The sequence below is a fragment of the Python bivittatus genome, unplaced genomic scaffold (genome assembly GCF_059951505.1).
Source record: "Python bivittatus isolate LINGU-HERP-01145 unplaced genomic scaffold, Pbiv_v1 ctg000020_np1212, whole genome shotgun sequence".
Lineage (NCBI taxonomy): Eukaryota > Metazoa > Chordata > Lepidosauria > Squamata > Pythonidae > Python > Python bivittatus.
Window position 1 is genome coordinate 69,837,912 of NW_028277030.1, and position 23,383 is coordinate 69,861,294.

General features: G+C 39.5%; 1 protein-coding gene across 9 annotated transcripts in view; it reads right to left on the reverse strand.

Annotated features, from left to right (window-relative positions):
- Positions 1-324: 324 nt before the first annotated feature.
- LOC112540394 (uncharacterized) overlaps positions 325-23,383 on the reverse strand; it is a 93,415-nt gene continuing 70,356 nt past the window's right edge. For 5 of the 9 annotated variants that reach the window (XR_015796179.1, XR_015796177.1, XR_015796174.1 and 2 more), the window contains 2 exons: positions 20,652-21,006; positions 325-13,913 (listed from right to left, as the gene is read on the reverse strand). Coding sequence is in view for 1 of the 9 variants with exons in the window: in XM_088141013.1 (XP_087997139.1) it covers positions 20,776-21,006; positions 22,223-22,305 (314 nt within the window). In the remaining 8 variants the exon portion in view is untranslated. Of the gene's footprint in view, positions 13,914-13,975; positions 21,007-22,222; positions 22,306-23,383 lie in introns of those variants that run through there. The other 4 variants (XR_015796170.1, XR_015796172.1, XR_003084478.2 and 1 more) reach the window with 4 other exon arrangements.

Consider the following 23,383-nt stretch of genomic DNA (forward strand, 5'->3'; position numbering starts at 1 on the left):
TGGTAAGGAAGCAGAGAGAGATAACTAGATTAAGAGCAAACTGTAGTCATTTACTTAAATCCAGTGGGACTGACTTTTGAGTTGACTTTTGTAGGGTTGTGTTGCCAGCCTGAATTCAACCCTTCAATTCCAAGAGGAACATACGGCCTCTTAGACCTGTATCAGACTCTCTATATCTAGATAACTGAATGTGGAAAGATATTTTATTTTTCATTTTATTTTGAAATGCATTACCATTAAAGATGCACTACCATTAAAAAGAGTCAAGGCAGCCTGTAAATTCTCTAAAGCTATGGATTAGAAATAATCTTCATGACAAGAAACAATAGATAACAATTATCTTTATTAGCATTCCTAATTGTATCAAGACTACTATTACTTCTTTATGAGTTTACATTCTGTGTGGAATATTAAGAGTAGCAGAAAGAAGAAAAAGGTTTTAGACAATTGCCAGACCTTTCATCTATTTTTTTTTTTAAAGGTGTTTGTGGTTACAAGGAATTCATATTTCATCTTAGGTGGCATATATAAATACATATAAAATTAGCTGTTTCAGAAGCAACCATTATCTTTCAGGATATTTAAATAGGGAGTTTCTTCAAACATACAGTCCTTTGGCTTTGGGTAGGTTCCAGCTTGTTGCCTGATAAACCAACCTCAGCTGCTGAAGTAAAGAAGCCACTTTCCATTAGTGTGCTAACACAAATGTTGGTTTTAAATTTCTTGTTCCATAAACACCATCATTTTGACGGATGCACCATGAATGACATCTGTTGATAAGTGTGGCTTGGGTTCCTTTCGAAATAAACTTGAACCAGTCCGTTTGTTGTTCAGGAGCGTTGTGCTATTGTAAGCAATGAAACTGCCATTGTAGATTTGTAATTGCACTTACAGTCAAGTATGATTTGTTACATTTTGCTGGGGTGGCTCACTGGTGGAGCGAGCACTTTGTAATGAGCAAGAGAGTTTGAGCAGCAAGAGAAAACCTGCTGTTGTGGCTGTGGAGTGTGAGTTATGGATTTGTTATGTGTTGTGTTGCTTTTTAATGAGGAATATTGTGCAAATGAACTGAAATCTCCAAGATGGAAAAGGTAATCTCTATCTTTCATTGGCAGTGAGATTATAGCATAAAGATCTATAATTCTGTAATGGATTAATTCCATAATGAAAACCAAAACATTAGTATTAACCAGGATCAGACTTGAATTGGCATCTATACAAACAAGAGAATTAAAGGATAAAGCTTCTTTTTATCGCCCCAGGCTACAGATCTGGTTGCTTTCTTTGAAAAGCATGATCCATCTGTTCTCTATATAAAAATATCATTTCTCCAGAAAATAGAGTATGTGAATGCCTGGCTGAATTTTTCTTTTTGATGTACTAGTTTTCTTATGTATGGGGATATTAATTTGTGTGGAAGTCTAAAAACAATTACCTGCACCTTCAGATGATGCAAGTTCAGGAAATTTTCTAGCCATTGATTCAGTTGCTCTGAAAAATTCTTCTCTCAGGTAGGATTTGTAAAGCCCATAAAAATTTAGCAGTATTGGCTGCTTTGTAATCTGTCATAATTATGCACAAACTCCAAGGCATTAATCAGTGTTCAGTACATTAGTTCAGAAAATAGGGCACTCCAGATCTGACATCCAAAAGTCAGTCAACTTGATCCATTCATAGCCCTATATTCTCTACTGGAGAAATTCAGTACAGAGTGAATTGTATCCATAAGCCTTTGTAAGCAGACTATCTAGACATACAATGTGTTTATCCAACAAGCTATGCCAAATTTGCCACCCACCATGGGCAAGCCATTTATCCATCAATTTGGCACTAGACAAACCAGCAAACTGCAAGCAGCTGGGGTTTGCTGGTTAGCTGCCATTTTGGCCTGTATCCTAGATGCTATGCAGTGGCTGGCCAGCCAATTCAACATGGGGTGATTTGTTTGTTTTAAATATAGCTTGAACAACAACAGCATGGTGACCTGATTAAGACTAAGGCCACTGTAGATAGGATGGGGAAAGCTGAATCACACTCTACCCCCTTGGTGACCCCACTGCATTCTTTCACATATATGTCTATGGTGACAGAAAACACACACACACACACACACACACTGAGAGTAGTAGCAATGTTATAGTTGGATCTGCCCATTTTATGGCTGCTTCAGCCTCATATCTCTTTATTCAGGGACTGAACAAAAGAGTTATCCATAGATTCCCCCACTCCATCCCCATGGATTGAAGAAATAAAGCTAACATAAACATGATTCCAGACTATGACTGAGGCTTTCATCTGTAACCATAACCTAATCAATGGTCTTCATCCAGGCAGCATGTGAGGACTAATGATGTGAGCATTAGCATGCCTGTGGATGAACTTTTGAAAAGCTCATGTGTATGCATTCAACATGTCTGTTCCTGTCATTTCAATGATATACATTTCAACTGTGCACCAGATTGCAGCACTGAGTTTACTCCACATCTCTGGCAAGGTGGTTGATCCAGTAACAGCACTATGATATCCTATGATTGTAACTGGATTCAACATACTTAGTCTTGTACCTGGGAACAGTGCACTGAATTTACAATTTAGCTACAGACAAATGGTATTGAATCAATGGGGTCAGAAGAAATTGCTTAAGGACAATGTAGGGACAAATATGGCTCTCCTACAACTGCAGGATTCAGTGCATATTCTCTGCTAGAAGAACAAAATCCAGCAACATTGTTTATTCTAGATGATGTGATTTGTATAAACTATAACAATCTGGCAAATTTACTTTTTCAATTGTGCATAATTTAGGTTACTTCTCGTGGAGAGAGGCAAAGCTCTGTGCAGGTCTCTGATGACATCCCCATGGCCACTTTTCTGAACACTATTTTTTAAATTATTCTTTCTAGCTTGTATGCTCTCTTCTTTAGCCTGAATGACTTAGATCAGTGTTCCTCAATCTTAGCCACTGGCTGGGGAATTCTGGGAGTTGAATTCCACACATCTTCAAGCTGCCAAGGTTGAGAAACACTGACTTAGATGATGATAACAATAAGCAGACGGTCCCTGCCCTCAGGTTTAACTTAAAATATACAATGCAGAAGGAAAAGGGAATGGGGAGAGAGAAGGACAGCAAGACAGCTGAAGCACAATTCTTATTTTGTTGTAATAGTAATGGGAGGTTCCTCCTCACAGGGGATCAAAGAAGTCAAGATGGTAGCCACAACTGTGCAACCAAGGTCTCTAAAATAGGGGTGGGGCTTTGATTGCATATCTTCTTGACTTTTTTGGCCACCCTGCAGACCCCCTGCTGGCCAGTTTGTCACAAGGACTCTGTGAAAGGTGACGGCTCCTTGCTGCCGCCTCTTCTTCGTAAGGCAGATGGTTCCAGTGGATTCTGTGAAGATGGAAAAAGAGTCCTCAGTGCCTTTGGGGGAAGAGAGAAATTCCTTGTGGTGTGTTTCTTCCACACCGGGCAGCCAGGCTCTGCGAAGAGGGGCCACAGAAAGTGTCGATTCAATTCAGTTGAAGGCTCAGTAATCCAAAGGGATAATAACTTTTCATTTTAAACGTAAATAGCGAGGAAGCTGAATTCTGCACTAATGATCTCATTCTTTTCTCTCTCCCCCCTTCTCTCCTGGGATCTTTGGGTGAGACCCACAGCAGCACACAGTGCATGAAATGAGTGGAAAGTGCTGCAGCTAATGCGCAAGGCCCTGCCACCCTTAATCGGCCAAGGTTTTGAAGGCTCAAACAGTGTTTCCTCTTTCTTTACGCAGGAAATCCCCAGTGGGTTTCAGAATCCCTGTAACTGGGGCATTACCTTAAAAGCGAATCAAAGCCAAGCAGGAGCCCAGCTGCACATAATTACCATATCCACACAGACTAAACAAAGGGCTACTGCTCCACCATCCTTCCTGATTTCCAAAGATAGGGAATCTCCGCCAGCGTGGGAGTGTGTGAATTAGATTTCTACCCGTTCAGCTGCAGGATCATTCAATCAGACTGTTATTTCACATAATTGAACCTGCTAAGCACCCCATCAGAACTCTGAGGGAGCTGCAAAGTGATTGCAAGTGACAAGCAAATGCAGCAAGGGAGGGAGGGGGAGGAGGGAGGAAGATTTTAGCCTGCTGAATGCCAGCATGCCCCCCAACCCCATCCCCAGAAGCAGTCTTCTGGCTCAACTTGACTGGAGTCTTTTTCTTCTTCTTCTTCTTCTTCTTCTTCTTCTTCTTCTTCTTCTTCTTCTTCTTCTTCTTCTTCTTCTTCTTCTTCTTCTTCTTCTTCAGGGCTTTTCACTTGGGATGAAGAAAAGGATTTCTGTGCGCTTTGAAGCTTGTATGCGCTGCTTCGACAGGAAGCCAGAACTTCTGTCAGTCAACAGCACATGCAAAATTTATCAAGTATATGACTTGACACAGAGGTTACGCTGTCATTACTAACGAAAGGGGGCCTGCCAAAGACTCTTTTTTATGGAAACATGTGCTGCCAAAGGCAAAGTGTCCATTGATTGATGGCCACAGCTGACCTCAATGTACAGAAAGTACTGCGCAATACTTTTTTTATCATATATAAGCCAGCAAAACTTAAGTGTGAATATAACTGGAAATCATACTTATGCCTGGGGGAGGAAGAGACTCTGATTTCTTAATAGTTTTCAGCTCTTGTGATTACCCTTTATTTTAGAGTCCAGTTTAATATTCCATTCTTATTTATTGCTGCATCATCTCCTCAGATCAGCTTCAGTTATCTATCATGCAATCACACGCTGTCCTTTTAGCTTTCACTTTTTGAAAATCCCTAGTAACTATAAATTTGCACTGTATATAGTCTGGAACATTCTAACTTGCTTATAATATGTGTGCATGATTGGGGTAAAGCTGGCCTTTGATTATGCTAATGGCATATTGGTTAAAATGTACCCAAATGGGCATTTACTACTCTTACAGTTAACAGGCGATGCTATGTGCAGCACAGGTATGACTAAGACTGGTAACCTAGTCTACACCTTCTTTATCTTACTACAAGCATGTGAAATTCTTGATTTACCAAAGCCATGATGGGTGGTGCAGCTATTAACCTATCAGCCCCTCTGGTAACCACTACAGCATATGGAAGATTGTGACATGGAACGCAAGAGGAATAAATGGTTAAGCGTGATTGACAAATGCAATGAAGGGAAGAAAAGATATCTACATTGTGTGTCCATGAAATTAAGAAATAGATCTGAGAAAGTGATCATGTGGAGTGAAGTTGATGAATAACTGCAGGGAAATGAAGGTATAGATTTAATTATGAATGAAAGAGCTAAAATATGTCTCAGAATGTTCTTCAGGTTGTTTTGGGTGGACATGAAGGTAGGATCTCATGGGTCTGTGACAGACTTTTGGAGGAAAAGTGTGCAACATTCTCAGTGAATGCAATCCAGGATTTATTTATTTTTTTCCCCTGTTAAATGACATGAATGGATACAGGGATATGAGATGAGACAATACAGAAAAACTGATGAGGCTGTTTCCTATTTCCTTGGAAAAATATGTGGTTTAAGCATAAGTATATTCATTTATGTGCATTGCAAAGAAATAAATATACAACTACAAGCATGATTGATTTGATTCTTTGTGAATAAAGTGAATGAATGGATAGTGGGGATAAGGAAAGACCATGTGGAAGTTGGCAAGAAGAGAGTGAAAAAAATTGTGTTACAGAATAGCACAGAAGTGTGTGGCATTAAACTAATAGGAAATATGAAAAAGGCTATTTAGTCTGACGATGAATTGAAAGAGGGAGAAGCTGAGGAAAAAGTGCATGAAACAAAATGATTGCTCCCCCCAAAAGGGTGTTGTAATGAGGAGGAAAAAAATGTTACAAAGAATGTAGTGAAACAGAGCAAGGCCTAATTAAGACTAAAGAGCCACCGAAAGTGCCGAGCAGTTTTGGGCAAAATAAGAAAGCTTATTAAAATATAAATATGGTTTGCTTATGGAGTGATGGTATGACCTTGATATTATGTATGTGAAGACTGCCTTGTGCCTGATAACTTTGCTATTGTCCCCTTGTACAAACAGAAAGGGAGCAAGACTGAATGCAGGCCCTACAGTGTGATTCATTTGTTAAGTGTGCTTGGGAGGATGCTGGATTAAAAGTCTAATTAAAAATATATGAGACATGACAGTGAACCAAATTTGAGAAGTTTAATGCTGGGCAAGGAAGAAAGAAAGTTTATTGCAGATTTGTTGATTCTGAGAAGGTGAATGATAAAGTGATTAGGCTTGAGTTCTGGAATGTTTTGCATGAGCATGGAGTCTAAGGGTGGGCACTGAATGCGATAGGATGATGGAAGCAGGGTGTACATGAGTGCAAAGAGAGAGGCTTACAGTGGTCAACATGAGCCCTACTTTTGCTAAAAGTGTGTTGCAACATTATACAGATCTCCCCTACTTCCTAATCCAGTGTTTCTCAACCTTGGCAACTTTAAGATGCGTGGACTTCAATTCCCAGAATTCCCCAGCTAGCTGGGGAGTTCTGGGAATTGAAGTCCTCCCATTTTAAAGTTGCCAAGGTTGAGAAACACTGTCCTAATCTCTAGTCAGGACCATGACTGACAGTTGCTCCCCTACTTCCAAATGGTTGTGTAAACATATAAAGTGAGTTTCTGTCTAGAGCTTAAACAGATTTTCTCTTATCAGCTGCTAGATGCCAAACACCAAAAGTAAATATTAGAGGATCAGAACTGCAGGTATCAAATATCAGCAAATACATAACAAGTACCTGAGCACTGTCAAAAATTATCTTCAAAATATCCAACATGAACATTCTTAGGGGAATTTTGGGGTACATCCCAGTTCAGCTCTATACCAAATTACATTTGCGTAATTCAGAGCTGCAATGGCTTCTGGTGGAATTGCTGTAGTAGTCGTGATTGTTTTCTCTACCATGCTGCTTGCTGCCTATGTTATCTGAAAAACACTTTGGGACTACTGTTAGTATAGGATTTATATCAGAGCTTTCAGAGTCTGAGGGCATGGTTTGCTCCATTGTTGAACAGCTTTGTTAGGACCTTTTTCTGAAATCTATTTCCTTGTAATTTAAGATGTTTCTTTTTCTTCTTCTGGAACAACGCTGAACAATTCTGTCCTGCCTTCTACATGCCAGCCCCTCAGATACTTGAAGATAATTCTCATGTCTCCTTGCAATCTAGCCTTCTCCAGGTTAAACATACAGAACACCTCCAACTGCTCCTGTTGCATTTTCCCTTCAGGTTCCTTATCATCTTGTTGCTCTCCTCCGGACAAGTACCAGTGGGTCAATGTTCTTCCTAAGATGCGGTGCTCGGAACTGGATGCAATATTCTAAGTGCAGCCTGAGAGAGGCACAGTGACTTCTCTTGACCCTGACACTATAATTCTGTTGATACAGCCTGCATTACATTTGTTTTTGTTTTTTGTTTTGTTTCTTGCAGGTGCATCATGCTTCTTATGAACCTTCCTCACACTGAGCAAATTTTGCATACCACCGCCCAATATAGTTCTCCACCACCACCTATATTTATGTCTTTGATTTTTCCTACTCAGGTGCAGGACTTTGCATTTGTCCCAGTTGAAATTAATCTTCCTGGTTTATGCCTATTGTTCCAGCTTATCAAATTCTTCCTGGACCTTGATACTGTCCTCTAAAATGTTGCTATCCCACCTGCTTTTGTATCATCTGCAAATGTGTTAATGATATTTTCTATCCCTTCTTCCAAGTTGTTTATTATATATTGAATTCTAAGCAATAGGTTTAATTGAGAAGACTGTACTCGATCACTTTTGTTCATGCTAATTCTGAAGAAGTATGTAGAATTTTCAGACAAGGAAAGACTGAACCCTGAACCCTGAAAGAAAGATCTTTCTCTTTCAAGATCTCTGACAGATTTGCTATTCATTTCAAAATCCCTTTCACATATCTGAGCATAATCATAAATCAACAGTTTAAAGCTTTTCCAATTAAACTTATATGAAATACAACTTTGGAGAGTTTCATATGGTATCACTGTGAAAGCAAGTGATCCTTGGTAACTTCAGGTGTGACATATATTGCATTTCTTGTTCATTTAACCCTGAGACTGAATGTGAAATTCAGGAGGTAAAAATTCACTTGGAAGAAAACCAAAGTAAACAAAGCTGAGCTGAAAAGGCTTTTCAAATTCATAAATAAACTTCTGAGTATTTGTATTCTTTAACAAATACTCAAACTCACATTTACCTCCCTCAGAATGTTTTTCTTTGCTTTTGATTAGTTTGACTTTCAACTCAATTAACTTAGGTTGGATGTCCATCAGTTGTCCTGTGACTTGTTCACATACAGGGCAATCCATAAGACGGTGGCTGGTGTGGGTCTTCCGGGCTGTGTGGCCGTGTTCTTGAAGTTTTGTTTCCTAACGTGGCACAGAGAGAACTGCTCCTGTCTGTGCTCCTGCACTCTGAAGATGCCAGTCTCAGGTGCTGGCGAAACGTTAGGAAACAAAACTTCAAGAACACGGCCACACAGCCCGGAAGACCCACACCAGCCATCGTATGCCGGCCGTGAAAGCCTTCGACAATACCATAAGACGGTACTTGCAAAAAAAAAAAAAAAAAAAGTTGATTCCATGAGAAGCTGTGGTTTGCAGGTGGAAGTATTTCTGGTGAAATAAGATATATAGGCTGTAGCTTTGGTTAATTAAAACTGTATCACTAAAAATCAGATTTAAAACAATATAAAAATGCAGTCAAAGCAAACATATTTCTTATCCATAAACCACTTGGAGTGCAGAGATTAGTACCTATTGGGATTGGGATGCTCCATCTTGAGGAGACGCTTAACCACAATGAGTCCTGTGGTTTTGCATTGACAGAGCATTAAGAGGAGGCTGACCTACCTTGACTGGCTTCCTTACTTCAGTGAAAAAGGCATCTGCACATAGAATGGTCATGTGCAGAAGCCCCTTCTATTAATCCCTCCCACAGTTCAGCTGCTTGGTCTGATGCTTTGCAGCACAAAACTCTGGTATCTCCACACCTTTTAAGGGGATGTTTTGACTGAAGCTTCACTGAAATAAAGCGGCCCCTTGAAACTTCACACTACAGTGCTGGGTATTGTAACATCTTTAGGGGGACATTTCTGTAACAACAGAGAGGAAAGAATGGGGGATTGTTACATCTATCTATCTTTCTATCTATCTATCTATCTATCTATCTATCTATCTATCTATCTATCTATCTATCTATCTATCTATCTAACAAATCTGTACAGTGCAGCAAGCCTTGGCAGTTAACACATAATAGCAGGGTCAATAATAGTAACTAAAACATGCATGGTACAGAATAAGTTAAAACAAAAACAATAAGATACAAATAAGAAATCAGAACAGCATAACATCAATAACCTACAATAACATTGTCATCTCACACTCTATAGGTCCTCTGAAAAAGCTCTGTCTTTAGTAACGTCTGTAAAGACAACGTGGGGGCGAGTCTGATCGCCAGCGGGAGGCAGTTCTCTAAGATATGTATTGCCACCGAGAAACAGCACCTGCAGAGCTCAACTCCTCTAACCTGTTGCATGCACCTAGCACGCATGGATTAGACAGGTTGGCTCCAACTGGGAAAGGCAGTCCTGAAGGTGCCAAATATATACGGCTTTATGGTTAAGACCACATTTTGAATTGTACCCAGAAGCCAATAGGAAGCCAGTACAGGACCTGTGACATAGGTATGCGCTCATGGCGGCAAGTGTCAATTAAGAAATGGGCTGCAGCATTCTGGGCCAACTGTAGAATCCAAGTGGTCTTCAGAGGCAATGGTCTACACTCAGTGTAGAGTACATCACAAAATGAGTAGTGATGAAGGCATGAGATACTATCACAAGTTCTTCCATTTCAGGTAGGGCTACAATTCACATACTAGCTGAAGCTGGGTAAAGTCCCCTTGGCCACAGACTCTGCTGGCCCATCCAGTAGCATGAAAATCCTCAGTCTTGGACCTCCTCCAAGAGGCTCCCTAAGTTAAGGTCCTGCTCCTTCAGAGGTAGTGCCACCCTGCTGAGAGACAATACCTGAGCTGACAGAGCAACTATGCAAAGAGCAATTCTGTCTTGACTGACTTCAGCTTTAGCTTAGTTTATCACATCTGGACACTAGCAGCTTCTAAACACTGGGACATGACATTAACAGCATTATCAACATAGCATACAACTGATGGTAATGTATACTGTACTATAAATCAATAGATGGATACCTCCCTCATAAATGTTAAAAATGGGGAAAGAAAACAAACTCTGTGGCACCCGACAAAAGAATAATCTCCAGTCCAATTCTCTTCTTCCACAACCATTGACTGAAACCACTCAGTAAGGAAGGAGTATAACCATTGTAAAATAGTGCCTCCATTCCCCAACCTCACAGGTTGTTCAGAAAGAAACTATGGTCTATGTCAGGCCTGTACAACATGTGGCCCATTGAGCAGCTTTGTGTGGTCTACCAGCACTTTTTAAAAAGTCAAAATCACCACTGCCACCAGTGTCCTGAGAGATGTGCTGTCAAGTGCCTCCAACACCTCCAGACCTCACTACTACCATTAGCTCCATAACTGCTGCCATTCTGTTAGCCAATGAACAACTTACTGGTGTGCCAGGCTTCCTTTGTGGCTCTCAATCTTTTTTAATTTATCAGTGTGGCCTTTCCTCTCTACAAGTTGTGCAGGTCTGGTTTATACTATGAAAAGCCATCAAGAAATCTAAAGGACCAGGAGGACTACACTGTCCCTGTACAGGTCCAGAAAAAGATTATCCACAAAAATGACCAATGCTGTCTTTGTACCATGCCCAGATCTGAAGCTTGACTGAAAACTGAAAAGGGTCTAGATAATGTGATTCCCAAGCATCTATCAGATTCCATCCAGACCCATGATAGATAATCCTAACTGGCCTTTATCCTACATAAATTACAGGTGGAATTAATCTTATCTGGATGAGGAAGTGACTTTATATTCTGGAGTTGTTGCAGTTAGGGTGGGACCAGCTTTACTTCTGACAGCAGTTCCTTCTTTCCCTGCTGTTCTAAAGTTATTACTTTATATATGTATATAAAAATATTATCTATTTGTCTGTCTGTCTATCTATCATCCAGGAGTGAGACATTTCCTAATAATTACAGCCAGCTTTTTGTTGATTTTGATTTTGTTAATTGAAATTTTTAATCATAGAATAAGACTGCAAGTTCCTCAGTATTAAACTGCAGTATACACTTTTGTGTTAATACATCTCAACAGTAAAATAAATGGTTGACGGTCCAAACTCACTTTCTAGTATCCAAATGAAATACTTACTAAAAAAATCAAACAGTATGTGTCTTCACAGTGAAACAACTACTATGAATCTGTCCCATATCTCATGCATCTCTTTTAAGTTATTAGCATTATTTTTTTCAGTTTCTCGCAACATAATGATACAGATCTAAGATTGGCCACCCCCAGATTTTTTGTCTGCCCATATTTCCCCCTGAATGGGATGTGTATGTGCGCACCTTCAAGTCAGTTTTTGACTCCTGGTGACTGCCTGGACAAGTCCCTGCAGTTTTCTTGGCAAGATTTCTGAAGTGGTTTGCCATTGCCTGCTTCCTAGGGCTGAAAGAGAGGGACTGGCCCAAGGTCACCCAGCTGGCTTTGTGCCTAGGTGGGACTAGAACTCCCAGTCTCCTGGTTTCTTGCCTGATGCCTTAACCACTGCACCAAACTGGCTCTCTCTGAATGGAGTATAATCCCTAAAAGGCTATTAACTCTATTAAAATCATTGCTGGCTAAATTTTTTCAAAATATTCCACTTGAGCATCAAAAAATATAGAAAGGAATTGTCCTGGATGGGTGTATCATGTGATAATGCAATCCTGTATCTGTCTCCTTAGAAATTAATTCAGAAGACATCATACTAACTCATATTGGTTTATTTTTCTTTTGCATAGTGTTATGTATAAATTAGGTCACCATTGCTTGTTTAGCAAAGCATGGATTATTAAAAATGGCTTAGCATTATGTGTAAAGAACGCCAATATAGTTAGTGAGGTTTACCTCCATATACAGTACATGAAACAGCAGCCTAAGGTTGCAGTCCTGGACCTGTATCAGTACTGAATCAGACTTGCCCAAGTAGACATCTCTGGAATTACATTCTAAACGTAGAAGAAAAATTCTTATATATCTCAACGAGCTATTTGGCCTACCTGCAGGTGCATTAATCAATTGACACCTTCCTTTAAAAGGATATTTTTTTCAGGGCACCATTTGGAGAGTTGGAAGTGCCAAAACCAACATTTTATCATCTTCACAGCTTGTCAAAACTAGCATTTCAGCTAGCCCAAGCAGTTAGCTGCAAATGATGTTTTCTCAGGAGCAATTTCACTTCACCATTGGAAATTAAGAACAGTTAGCATGTCTTCTTACTAAATTCATCATTCCATTAGCTCTCCATTTTGATAAAAAGGTTATTCTCGCCAATCTTCTCCTCTAATAAAACATTATTTTTGGAACAGGCCTGCTGCTTATGGAACTTTTTTTTCCAAGCAGAATTCCATTTTGAGCAAGTCTTTAGCCTAATTAAACCACAATGGCATCTATTCCTGATACAGTGTTGTATGTAATACTGATAAAATGCATCATTTACCACACCTCTATGTCTGGTGATTCATTTTGCTAAGAACAGCTTCAAAGAACTGTTATATTTGGCAGTCTAATCATGGCATACACTATTTTGTGTGTGTGAACTTTTAGTTCTATTAGCCACTTTTATTATTCCCTAAATCTTATTAAGGTACAAAATGCTGGCTGGATCAGAATTTACTCATCACTGAATCTTCTTCCATAGAAATTAGTTGGACCTTTTAAGAATATGAGATTGCATGACAGATGCATCTCACAACTAATATGTAAAGTATGGATGCCAAGAACAGATGGGGTCATGAGAGGGAGAATAGAGCTCAATAACATATCAAGAGTACAAAAGACAACTGAACAGCACTTCCACACAGCCATCAGTTTCATCGTTCAAACCCTCTAAGCAATCTGTGTCACCTCATGAGTGCCCAGTTATGCAGAGTATCCCCTTAACTGAGTAACCAGTATCCCCTTAACTGGCCAATGGTGGGACAATAACATTAGCAGTGAGCCCAATCCCCCACCCCCATTTTTTCACCTTGCTATGTCTGTGTAGGGTCTGAAGCTGTGAAACCAAAGCCAGCCATGCTCAGGTGAGACACATCTGTTGTGTAAACTCTGAGGAAGTGCTTCCCAAACTGTGAAAAGAATGGCCCAAACTCCATTGACTCTAAAAGACAAGAAAAATTAAACTCGGAGGCACATACAAACATAGATATAACATAATGTAGGTAGACCTTCTTCACGTACATGACTTTTTTCTTCTCTGCAATAAAGCAGTTTCTCTGTGCTCCAAATCTTCTGCTGTTAGTTAGCTTTTGAACGTGGGGTAGAGTTCCTAGACAGGAGAGATCTATTGACGTGTTTGGTGTGAAGGCTCAGCATCTGTTTTTGCAGTGAGGAAAAAGGAAAACCATGGCCACCCTCACACCATGGGAGAGAGTGCAAATCTTTGCTTGGCACAGATTTAAGGAAAAACAGAAACAAGGCACAACTATACCTTGACTCCTTCATGGAGGAGGGTGATCTGAGGAGCTGGCAGACAAAATGAAGTGAGAATTCCAATCAGTGGGAAATCTCCTGCTCTGGAACTTCAGAAAAGCAGTGCTGTAATCCTTGCTTCTTTCCTTTGGACCACCAGGTAATTGACTCAGGTGCAGAATTGCTCCCCAAAACCAGCTGCATTGTGGGAACACTTGAGCCTGGCACCCATCCCAGATGGGTGCAACCCTTGTACGTAGAACAGGCCTATCAGGGAATAAGCAAATAGGCCAGATCAGAAGATTCAAGATAGCTATATATTTGAAAAGGATTAGAACAGAATAATAATCATGTTAGGATTGTAATCTTACAAGTGGGTTCATATCACATCTTAAATTTGGGTTTCTCCTAATGATATAACCTTAAAAATATACAGAATAATAGAAAGTGCAGAAAAAGCACCTAAGGAGCCTTAACTGGAGCAGATAATCATCCTGCCAGCATCTCTTGCATCTTCACTTTATTGTGTCTATGGGGAATTGGAACCAAGAGAAGGAAATCAAGGACAGTGACTTGCATGAATTTAAAACTGAGATGAGATGAAATAGTTACTCCTGACATTGGGAGCACAGAAGTGTCTGATTTAATTATTAAATAGGCTTGGCTCATATTTGTTCTGGTATCAAAATTCTTCTAAATATTCCTACTAACTTTATTCCCAAAATAGTATAAAGATGGCAGCAACATTTATGGAACATAAAAACTGACATTGTGCATTATTTTAGACAGAAGCAAAACATAGCAGTGGTTCTCTTTTCTGATAGTAGTACTGTTCAGGGTAGTGTCACCATTTTATTTTCAAACGTTCATACATTTTCTCCTTGACTCCATTACAACCAGCAGCAGTTTAGGATTTCCCCAGACCCCATTTTACAATTCTTGTAGCTGCTCTGCTTGAAAGCCAATGTTTGCTTCCCCAAGTATAATCCCGTCTGACATCTTTTGCATTATTCATGTGACATCTTTGGATTGTCTTCAGCATGTACTATAGTTTCCATGCCAGTTGAACACTGAAAAGTCCTACATTTACAGGAGTCAGACTTGAATGTCAATTGCTGTCTATCTTCCCTTTGTAGTACAAGAAGGAATACGCAGTAATAACCCTAACAGGAAACTCCTTTTTTTTTTTCTTTTCCATTTCCTCAGTTAAATCTGTAAAATCCTACTGACCTGTTAAAATTAATATTTCAAGAGATAGTAGTGTCTAAAACAGGGAAGCAAAATCTAATGATCCAAAGCTGGAGCAGTCCTTTTGATCTTGAGGGACACATTCTCTAAAAGCTCCACTGAAGTGCAATTTTTAATGGACAGTCTTAAACACATGCCCAGTAATCATCTTAATTGTATTTAATTAATTCATGTCAGATTTAAATTAAATCATGTTTAGTTTTTGTCCTGACAATACCCACTATAGCTTGGGCCCGTCCACTCTTGAACTCTTGCTTTTGGTATGTTCCTCAGATTAAGCTCCCACTCCCTCCCTGGGTAATGGGGTCTACATTCAACCTGCTTTTACTGTTAAGAATTTCTCTAACACTCCCATTTATTCCTGCCATAAATCTGCAAGCATTAATGGGCCTAAAGGAGCTATATAGATACATTCTATTTTCAGTGGCTATCCCATTCATTAGAAAACAGCAGCACACTTCAAAGGCTCTTATGATATCGTAGGATCTCTACCAGTGACATCTGTGGGGAGGTGTCCAAAAAGTCAAGATGGCAGCCATGACCGCGCAGATGAAACCCCACTCTATGGCGGATCTCCCGGGTTCTAGTGTTTGCAGCAACTGAAGAGGAGCTGGCCCTGAGAGAAGTATATGTCCATGCAGCTAAAAAGAATGTGCATATTTTTGCAAATGATGATTAGCAGGGCTTCAAGAAAAAGAAAGGCATTCTATTTTGCCCAGATTGTTGACAGACTTTCTTAAATTACAAATCAATAAATTTTGAATTATGGATTTGAGCTAATCATATATAAAGGCTGCCAAAGGGCTCACCAACTGGACATTTTAAGAATTGCAGTCCAATCCATTTGGAAACTGGTGGGTTGAAGAAAGCTGAAATATACCAATAGCAATGTTCTCCAAAACAGCAGCAACTAAGGATGTGACCTCAAGCACAATTGCAGTTTATTAGTTAGTTAGTGGTTTATTATGTGCTGGTTTTTTTGGAGGAGGGGTGCCTTCAAGTCATTCTTGACTCCTGGCAACTGCCTGGAAAATTCCTGAAGTTTTCTTGGCAAGGGTTTTCAAAAGTGGTTTGCCCTTGCCTCCTTCCCAGGGCTGACAGAGAGTGACTGGCCCAAGGTCACCCAGCCAGCTTTGTGCCTAGGTGGACTAGAACTCATGGTCTCCCAGTTTCTAGCCTGATGTCTTAATCACTACACCAATCTAGTCCCACATTCAAGTCAGTGTTGACTCCTAGAGTCTGCCTGGACAAGTCCTTGCAGTTTTCTTGGCAAGATTTCAGAAGTGGTTTCCCCTTGCCTCCTTCCTAGGGCTGAGAGAGAGTGACCGTTCAAAGTCACCCAGCTGGCTTCATGCCTAATGTACACCACACTGGTCCTTATGCTGCTTTACATCATCATCATCATCATCATCATCATCATCATCATCATCTGCAAAGAAGCTGAAGAAACAGTGGACCACCTAGTTAGCTGCTGCAAAAAGATCGCACAGACTGACTACAAACGATGGCATGACAAAGTAGCAGCAATGGTGCATTGGAATATCTGCAAGAAATACCATTTGCCTGCAAGCAAGAACTGGTGGGGCCACAAAACAGAGAAAGTAATAGAAAATGAAGAGGCTAAAGTGCTCTGGGACTTCAGAATTCAAACAGACAAGCACCTGTCATACAACACCCCAGACTTAATAATTGTTGATAAGAAAGACAAAAAAGTCTGGATAGTGGACATTGCAATACCTGGAGACAGCAGAATAGAAGAGAAAGAACTGGAGAAAATCACAAAATATAAAGACCTGCAAATAGAAATAGAACAATTGTGGCAAAAGGAAGCAAAGATAGTACCAATAGTAATAGGTGCCTTGGGTGCAATCCCAAAACATCTGGAGCACCACTTGAAGACCATCAGCATTGATGAAATCACCATCGGTCAATTGCAAAAGGTGGCTTTATCCTGCGACAATACCTTTAACACCATCAAACAGCATCTGCCTATTCCAGGTCCTTGGGAAGGACTCAATAGGTGGAAAAAATGCCAAATCTGTTAAAGCTGTTCTTCTTTTTTAAAGTTAAAAGCTCCATTGTTACAAAATAGAAAGGAATTTCAGAATAAATAAGGACAGAATATTCTGATTCCCCCCCCCCTTTTTTTGTAATTATGGTTGTTCATTCCTTCCATTTACTTTCTTTTTCCACTACATGCCTGGTCTATGGGGAAGTGATAAGAGAACAGGAAATGGTCTTTTCTGTCTTTTCAAATATTGCTAAAAATATTTTCAAGTACATATACAGATTTATTGCCAAGAGTGCTTTGTAAGGCAGCTGAAAGCAAGCCACTAATGCAGGTCTATGAGTACAGGTGGTACATTTACTATTGGGTTTACAAGCACACCTCAAGAACGGTTGCGTGACTGTGAGAGATTCGGTATCGACATACGCCATGCGACATATGGGTCTGTTGGTTTGCAGGGGCCTATAAAAGCTACCAATAACCATTGCAGCTGGATTCATAAAGCTCCCTAAAAGCTTAAATTCGGGGGCAAAAATATAATTCCAAATCTGAAATAAACAATAGAGAAGGTTTAGGGGTCATCCTGTATGCAGGCATCCATTTAGCCTCTCTGAAAAAGCTATTAGAGTAGCTTATAATGCACGGTGAATCTGCCATTAGCTTCCAAAAAAAAAAAAAGATCAGGAATTTAAGAAGCCTAACTAAAGGAATTAGTTATTACCCACGAGAAACGCAACAAAGCTCATATGCTTGAGAAGGGAAGAGTTGCCTCATTTGTTATTAAAAACATGCACAATGAATTACTCAATTAAATTAAGACCTTAATTTAAATGCTCTCTAGATAACTAATTTCTAAAACATGGCTCAGCAGCTACAAATCAGGGTATTTTCAGACAGGCTTTTGCTGAGGAATTGTCCTTCCTCAGTCACAGAATTTTATAGGACCTTCCAATTGATGATGCCTCTCATTTGACATCCTGCCATGTTTTTTACATTATTTCTTCATTATTTTCCTCCCTTCATACCACAGGAAATTGTTAAGGAAGGAAAAACAGGCAAGATCTACAATGTCTTTTGCCTGATAACATAGGAGAACTACACCCAGAAGCACCTTCATTATATGAGGAAACTGTGTATTAGAGGAGACTTGGCAGATCTTTGTCAGGGAAACTGGTGAGAGAAACCCTCCAGAAGAGGATTTCTCTATCTCATCTTGATACCTCACATACAAATATGGTTCACATTTCACATTGAGTCAAGTATGGCTGCTTCTGGTTTAATGTGATGTGAGAAGCCACCTGGTATGGCCTAGCATCATGTAACAATTAAGCCTCTATGGCTTGATCAAATTCAGTCCTAGCATTATGTGCAAATCAGTTCCCTTGCCACTTGCAACTCAGCTTTCAGATCTGGGTTCTCCCCACAGCTGTATTCTGAAAAGTGGAATAGGATGGGGTGGGATGGGGAACCAGCAAATAGATGTCTTGTCTCCCAATGCCTCTCTTCTGCAGTTCATGACGCCCAGGAAAATGATATTTCTGGTATCACAAGATCAGTAGTTCTGGATCCAATGTTTCTTATGATGTTAAAATAAGGTTAAATCAATAAAAAATATTTTAGCTTATGAGACTTCTCAGTGGTATTTTTAAGATTGTTGTTCTTATATTGGAGATGCAATAAATCTGAAAGCAGTTTAGTACACGTGCTTTGGTTATGTCCATAGGTAACTTCTTATTGATTGCATGTTTTTATTACGGTGAACAAGGCTCTTCGGAGTCAGCTAATATTTAAAGATGTCGATGTGTTGCTAAATTATATTGTCAAAATCCAGAATTTGCCTATTTATGAAGAGCTTTGGATCTGTTGTCCTTAAACAGTTGGCAAAAAGATAATCATGTGTTCATTAAAAGACATTTTCATACCAGATATCAAAGTCCGGCTCAGTAAATCATGTATTTTTTAAAAATTATGTAAATTTAGTTATGTAAATTTCAAATGTCAAGTAGATTTCTTATAGGTCAAGAGGAAAGACTAACAATATGATTCATTGTGGTGAAGGTTAAACTTGTTCTTTAAATATTAAGTTGTAATAATATACTGATGTGATTATTATACCTGCATTGTGGTAATGGAGAACAATTTAAAAATATATATTTTTATTTTTTCTTTCTCTTTAGTTTGTCAGCTTGATTTATCAAGACTTCATATTTTGTTTTGCTTAACTCTATTCACATTTTTTTAAAATTAAAAATTATTACTATTAAAAAAGGGGGGGCAGAAACAGATGTAAAAGCAAAGATATTGTGACGGAATGGACTTATGAAGGCCAGGCTCAGGGAGATAAGCGCGTTCTTAGCCCCCAACAGGAGCGTGGGAAGTTCAAGAAGATGAGGCTGGCACCTCCCTGAGGAATTCACAGTGTTGTGGCTGGCTGGCTTGGGAACTAGGGTTCAATCTGGGGAGATTTCTGTCTGGAGGTTCAAGCTAATAAACACAACAGAACTGTATTTGCATTGTCTCTTGGAGTTCTTTGGGCTGAACCTGACAGATATAGAACTTTTGATCTATATCAAAAGATAAGCAACTGTTGTCATAAACAGGACTAAATGTCTATCTCTACATTTCTGAACCTAAACATTCAATCTCCCTTCCAAGTCACATCCACTCCCTCCAGGCCACATTGCCTCCCTATTGGAGTTCCAGGTTATTGATATAAGCCTGTTCTGTTCCCTAACTACAAAGCTGAGGGTGGAAAAAATTGCAGAAAGCTTGATGCAAATGGTATTTTTTTCTTCTGATAAATAGACAGCTAAGCTAAGAGTTAGAGTTTACTTTCCTTTGCTCTTTTTTTTTCCCTGGACAATCCCACCCTTGCTTCTGACTATTCCTGCTACTAAAATGGGGGAGCCAGGTTTTGATGAGCACATTGAACATCAGAAACAGATTCTTCACCCCATTATAAACCAAAAGACCTACATACAGTATATGGATGCATGCAGCCCAAACTCACTACTTAAAAGGTAACTATTTGGCTTTTGATGTTAACATATTTATAATGATTTTAAGGTCAAAAACAAACAGAGAGGAAAGAAAGCAATGCATACTTTTCACAGATATAAACCTTAACATATCCAAGAGCAGTTTTTCAAATTTCCTGAAAAATCAATCCCATGCTCCTAGCATTCATCCTCCTCTCTAGCCATTGTAGTCAATCCAATTAGCAGCTAAGAGTGGGGCGGGGGGGGGGGGGTTCTACAGGGATAGGAAATTGGTGGCTCTCCAGATGTTGGTGAATGAGTGTTTACCAGCCATAGCTAGTATGGCAATGGAGTTGTAATTCAGCAACGCAGGGAAATTCCTCATTCTTGGGTTACCATTTGTTCTTCTAGTGCTGCTGACTGACTGGCCAGTCTGACTAAACTTGTTGCTCTCCAATATCTTGAATTAAATTCATACTGACCAAAGAGAGGAACATGGAATGTAAGGTTCTACATATACAGTTGCAAGTGAAAAATGAGAAGGAGATACAATATCAACAACACAGGCACACTGACTTTGTGCATGCACACTTGGCCACCAAGGTCAGTGACAACACCTATACCATAACCCAGCAGGCCCTCACATAATTTTTGTTATGTAATTAAATTTCATACATTTTGAATATTTTAAAAAATGTATTTGTGGGGAGGGTGCTAAGTGGAATTTGCACAATGACACCTTGTATGCCAGAAGCAGCCCTGCCCACATACCGTATTACATTTTCTGAAGACAGTACAGTAGTCTTGGGTCAGCAGCGTAACAACTTCTGTGAACTGGCTTTAACTATTAAGCATGACAGTAATCTCTGGATTCTGTATTTAAAACTGTATTATTCTAAAGTATGAAGCGAATCAGTGTTGTTGAGACAACTGAAATCTGGATCTTCCATCTTCCGTACATTTTCCTGGCAGGCAGCCCCGTTGGTTCCAGGAGGTCAGTTCCAAGAAATACAGGCAAAGGTGGTCTGCCCCTCGTAATGAAGGGAAACTGGAAAACATGCTTCTCTTTTGCATCCTGATGCATTGCGCAGAATGGAAACCATACGCTGTGCCAAGAGAGGTGAAGCTGAAAACAATTAAGAGATTTGGTTGGAACAAATCCTGACATCCATCATCGGCAGGCAATTCTCTGTGAAACCAATGGGTATAGCAGCCATGCAACTGACAAGAGAACTTTGTCTAGAGCTACTGCTCTCATAAATTCTGTTAAAATGTTTTACACTCATGCTAGGCATGAGGTGTTCCCCCTCACTGGCAGTCAAGAAGACCATATCCACCCCAGAGCACCCCTACCCCCACCCCAGTGTTCCCTCCGTGCATAACTGGACATTTGGAAGCAGTTTATGGAAAGGAGAGAGATTACTTTCAGGTTTTATGTATCGCTGCTGATAAGGACTCTTTTCAGCTATTCTCTCTCATCCTACAACTGAGGACTCCAAGCATGTTGAAGATTCCAGGGGGAAAACATATGGCTAGTTCTTCCCTCTCTCTTCCCCTTGTTCTCAGTTCATTAAATAATGATTGGATTATGCCATAATGTGATTCATTGGATGGATTGATGGATGGATATATCAGTTTGATATCAGTGGCATTCATTGGGGTGGAGCATATCACAATTAGCAAAATGGTGGATGGAGCCTTGCAGTGCAAGCCCCACTCCATGAACATGTGTGGGATGTTAATGCATTTACAAAAGGGGCAGGGCTAGCATCACAATGCTCTGTATGCCACTTGCCAATTTTGACACCCCACTACTATTCAGCATGTTGTGTGAACCCAGATATTATGGCTTATTGAACAAGCATTTTGAAGTCAGCCAGTGTGGCTTATTCAATAAACTGTTAACAATGGACTAACACAATGCCTAAGCCAAACCAAAATTCACAGATGTATATCCACCATTTGATCACTAAAGAAAGAAGGGATGATTTAATTGTGTGAAACAGGCATATCAGATTGAACATTCCAGCATTACCCATATTAACACCTGATTTATTATTTAATAATGAAGACAGTTAACAGATTTAGCCTAAGTCATCAAATGATCTCCCACTGAGGGGCAAGATATTGAACAGTGCCCAGCACCATCTGTAACTAGTTCACAAGGGTTGAAGGTTAATATGATCTCATTTTTAGAATTTCTGGTAGTACACAAATATTAGAAAAGATTCCAATCGATCCTGTTCATTAATACTGCTTATGAAAAAGTTTGACTTAGATAATGCTGTAATTTCATACAAGTGTTTATTAATTTATAACTATAATTCCTGCAGGTGTCTGACCTTGTCAGCTCCTGGCATCACAAAACCTGAAAGGGATAAATAGTGTCTGGCACCTCCTTCATTTTTGTTTGCCATGAAAACATCTGCAGAAAATACAAAACACTCTAGGTGTGAAAACAAAATCAGACATATAGAACTGAGTTGTTTAAGTAGTTTATTAAGCTGTATTATGTAGCTTAAGTTTAACCACTTGGCTTTCATGTTTCAATACATTATGGCAGGTAATGGCATGTGCCTGTGTGCAAGCCATTTTTAAGCAAGCCATGTACATTCAATAAATATACAGCAAAAATTCTTTTCCACTTTTTTTTTTTTTTTAATCCTGGAGTAATCATCTTCATCCTCTCATTCCTGATGCTAGCATGTCCAGTGCTACTGAATAAGTATTGTCATTCACCCATCAACTGACCCTCTCTTGGGGATGGAACCCAACAAGTTTAGTCCATCCTCAAATTTTCAAAAAAGACAAAACAAATTTAGATCTTGTGCAGATAAATAACATGGAAGAGCTAAGGATCTCCCAATGCGAAGGATTAGGCACCAGCAAGAGTGAGGTAGCTGTGTGTAATTAAAAAAGATCTCAGATACTGACGTGCCATCAGGTAATGACAGTGAATTGGAGAGAAGTGGTGGGGAGAACAATGACATGCCCAAGGCTCTGTCTACACATCCTACTTACAAGCCTTTGATATTGGAAGGGATGGGTGAAATCAGTCTCTTTCCTTTTCTCCCAAGATGGCATATTAAAATCTCGTTTCTGAGCTGGTGAACATTCCTGTTCTCCTTCCCTTTTTTGCTTTTAGATCTGATTATTATATGGACAAAAGTTTCACCAAAAATTGCAACCAGACTATTTCCTTTATGTAGCAGCACCTGCTAGAATTCTTCTCCCTAATGTCAGTGGGAATCCAAGAGGGAAAACTGCACTGAGGATATTGTTGTGAAATCATGGAACTCTAATATTAAAAATAAGGATATGGTCCATCTAGGGCTAAACATTAGTATATCCCTTTGGTTTTAGTGGAAGAGTTAACAATTAATTTAGTGCTTTAACTATGGCTGAACTGTGTCTTAAATTCATGACGGTTCAATATATTTATCCTGCTTCTCTTGTAAGATCAAGGGATTACATTCCAGCTATATATAATATCCATTAAATTA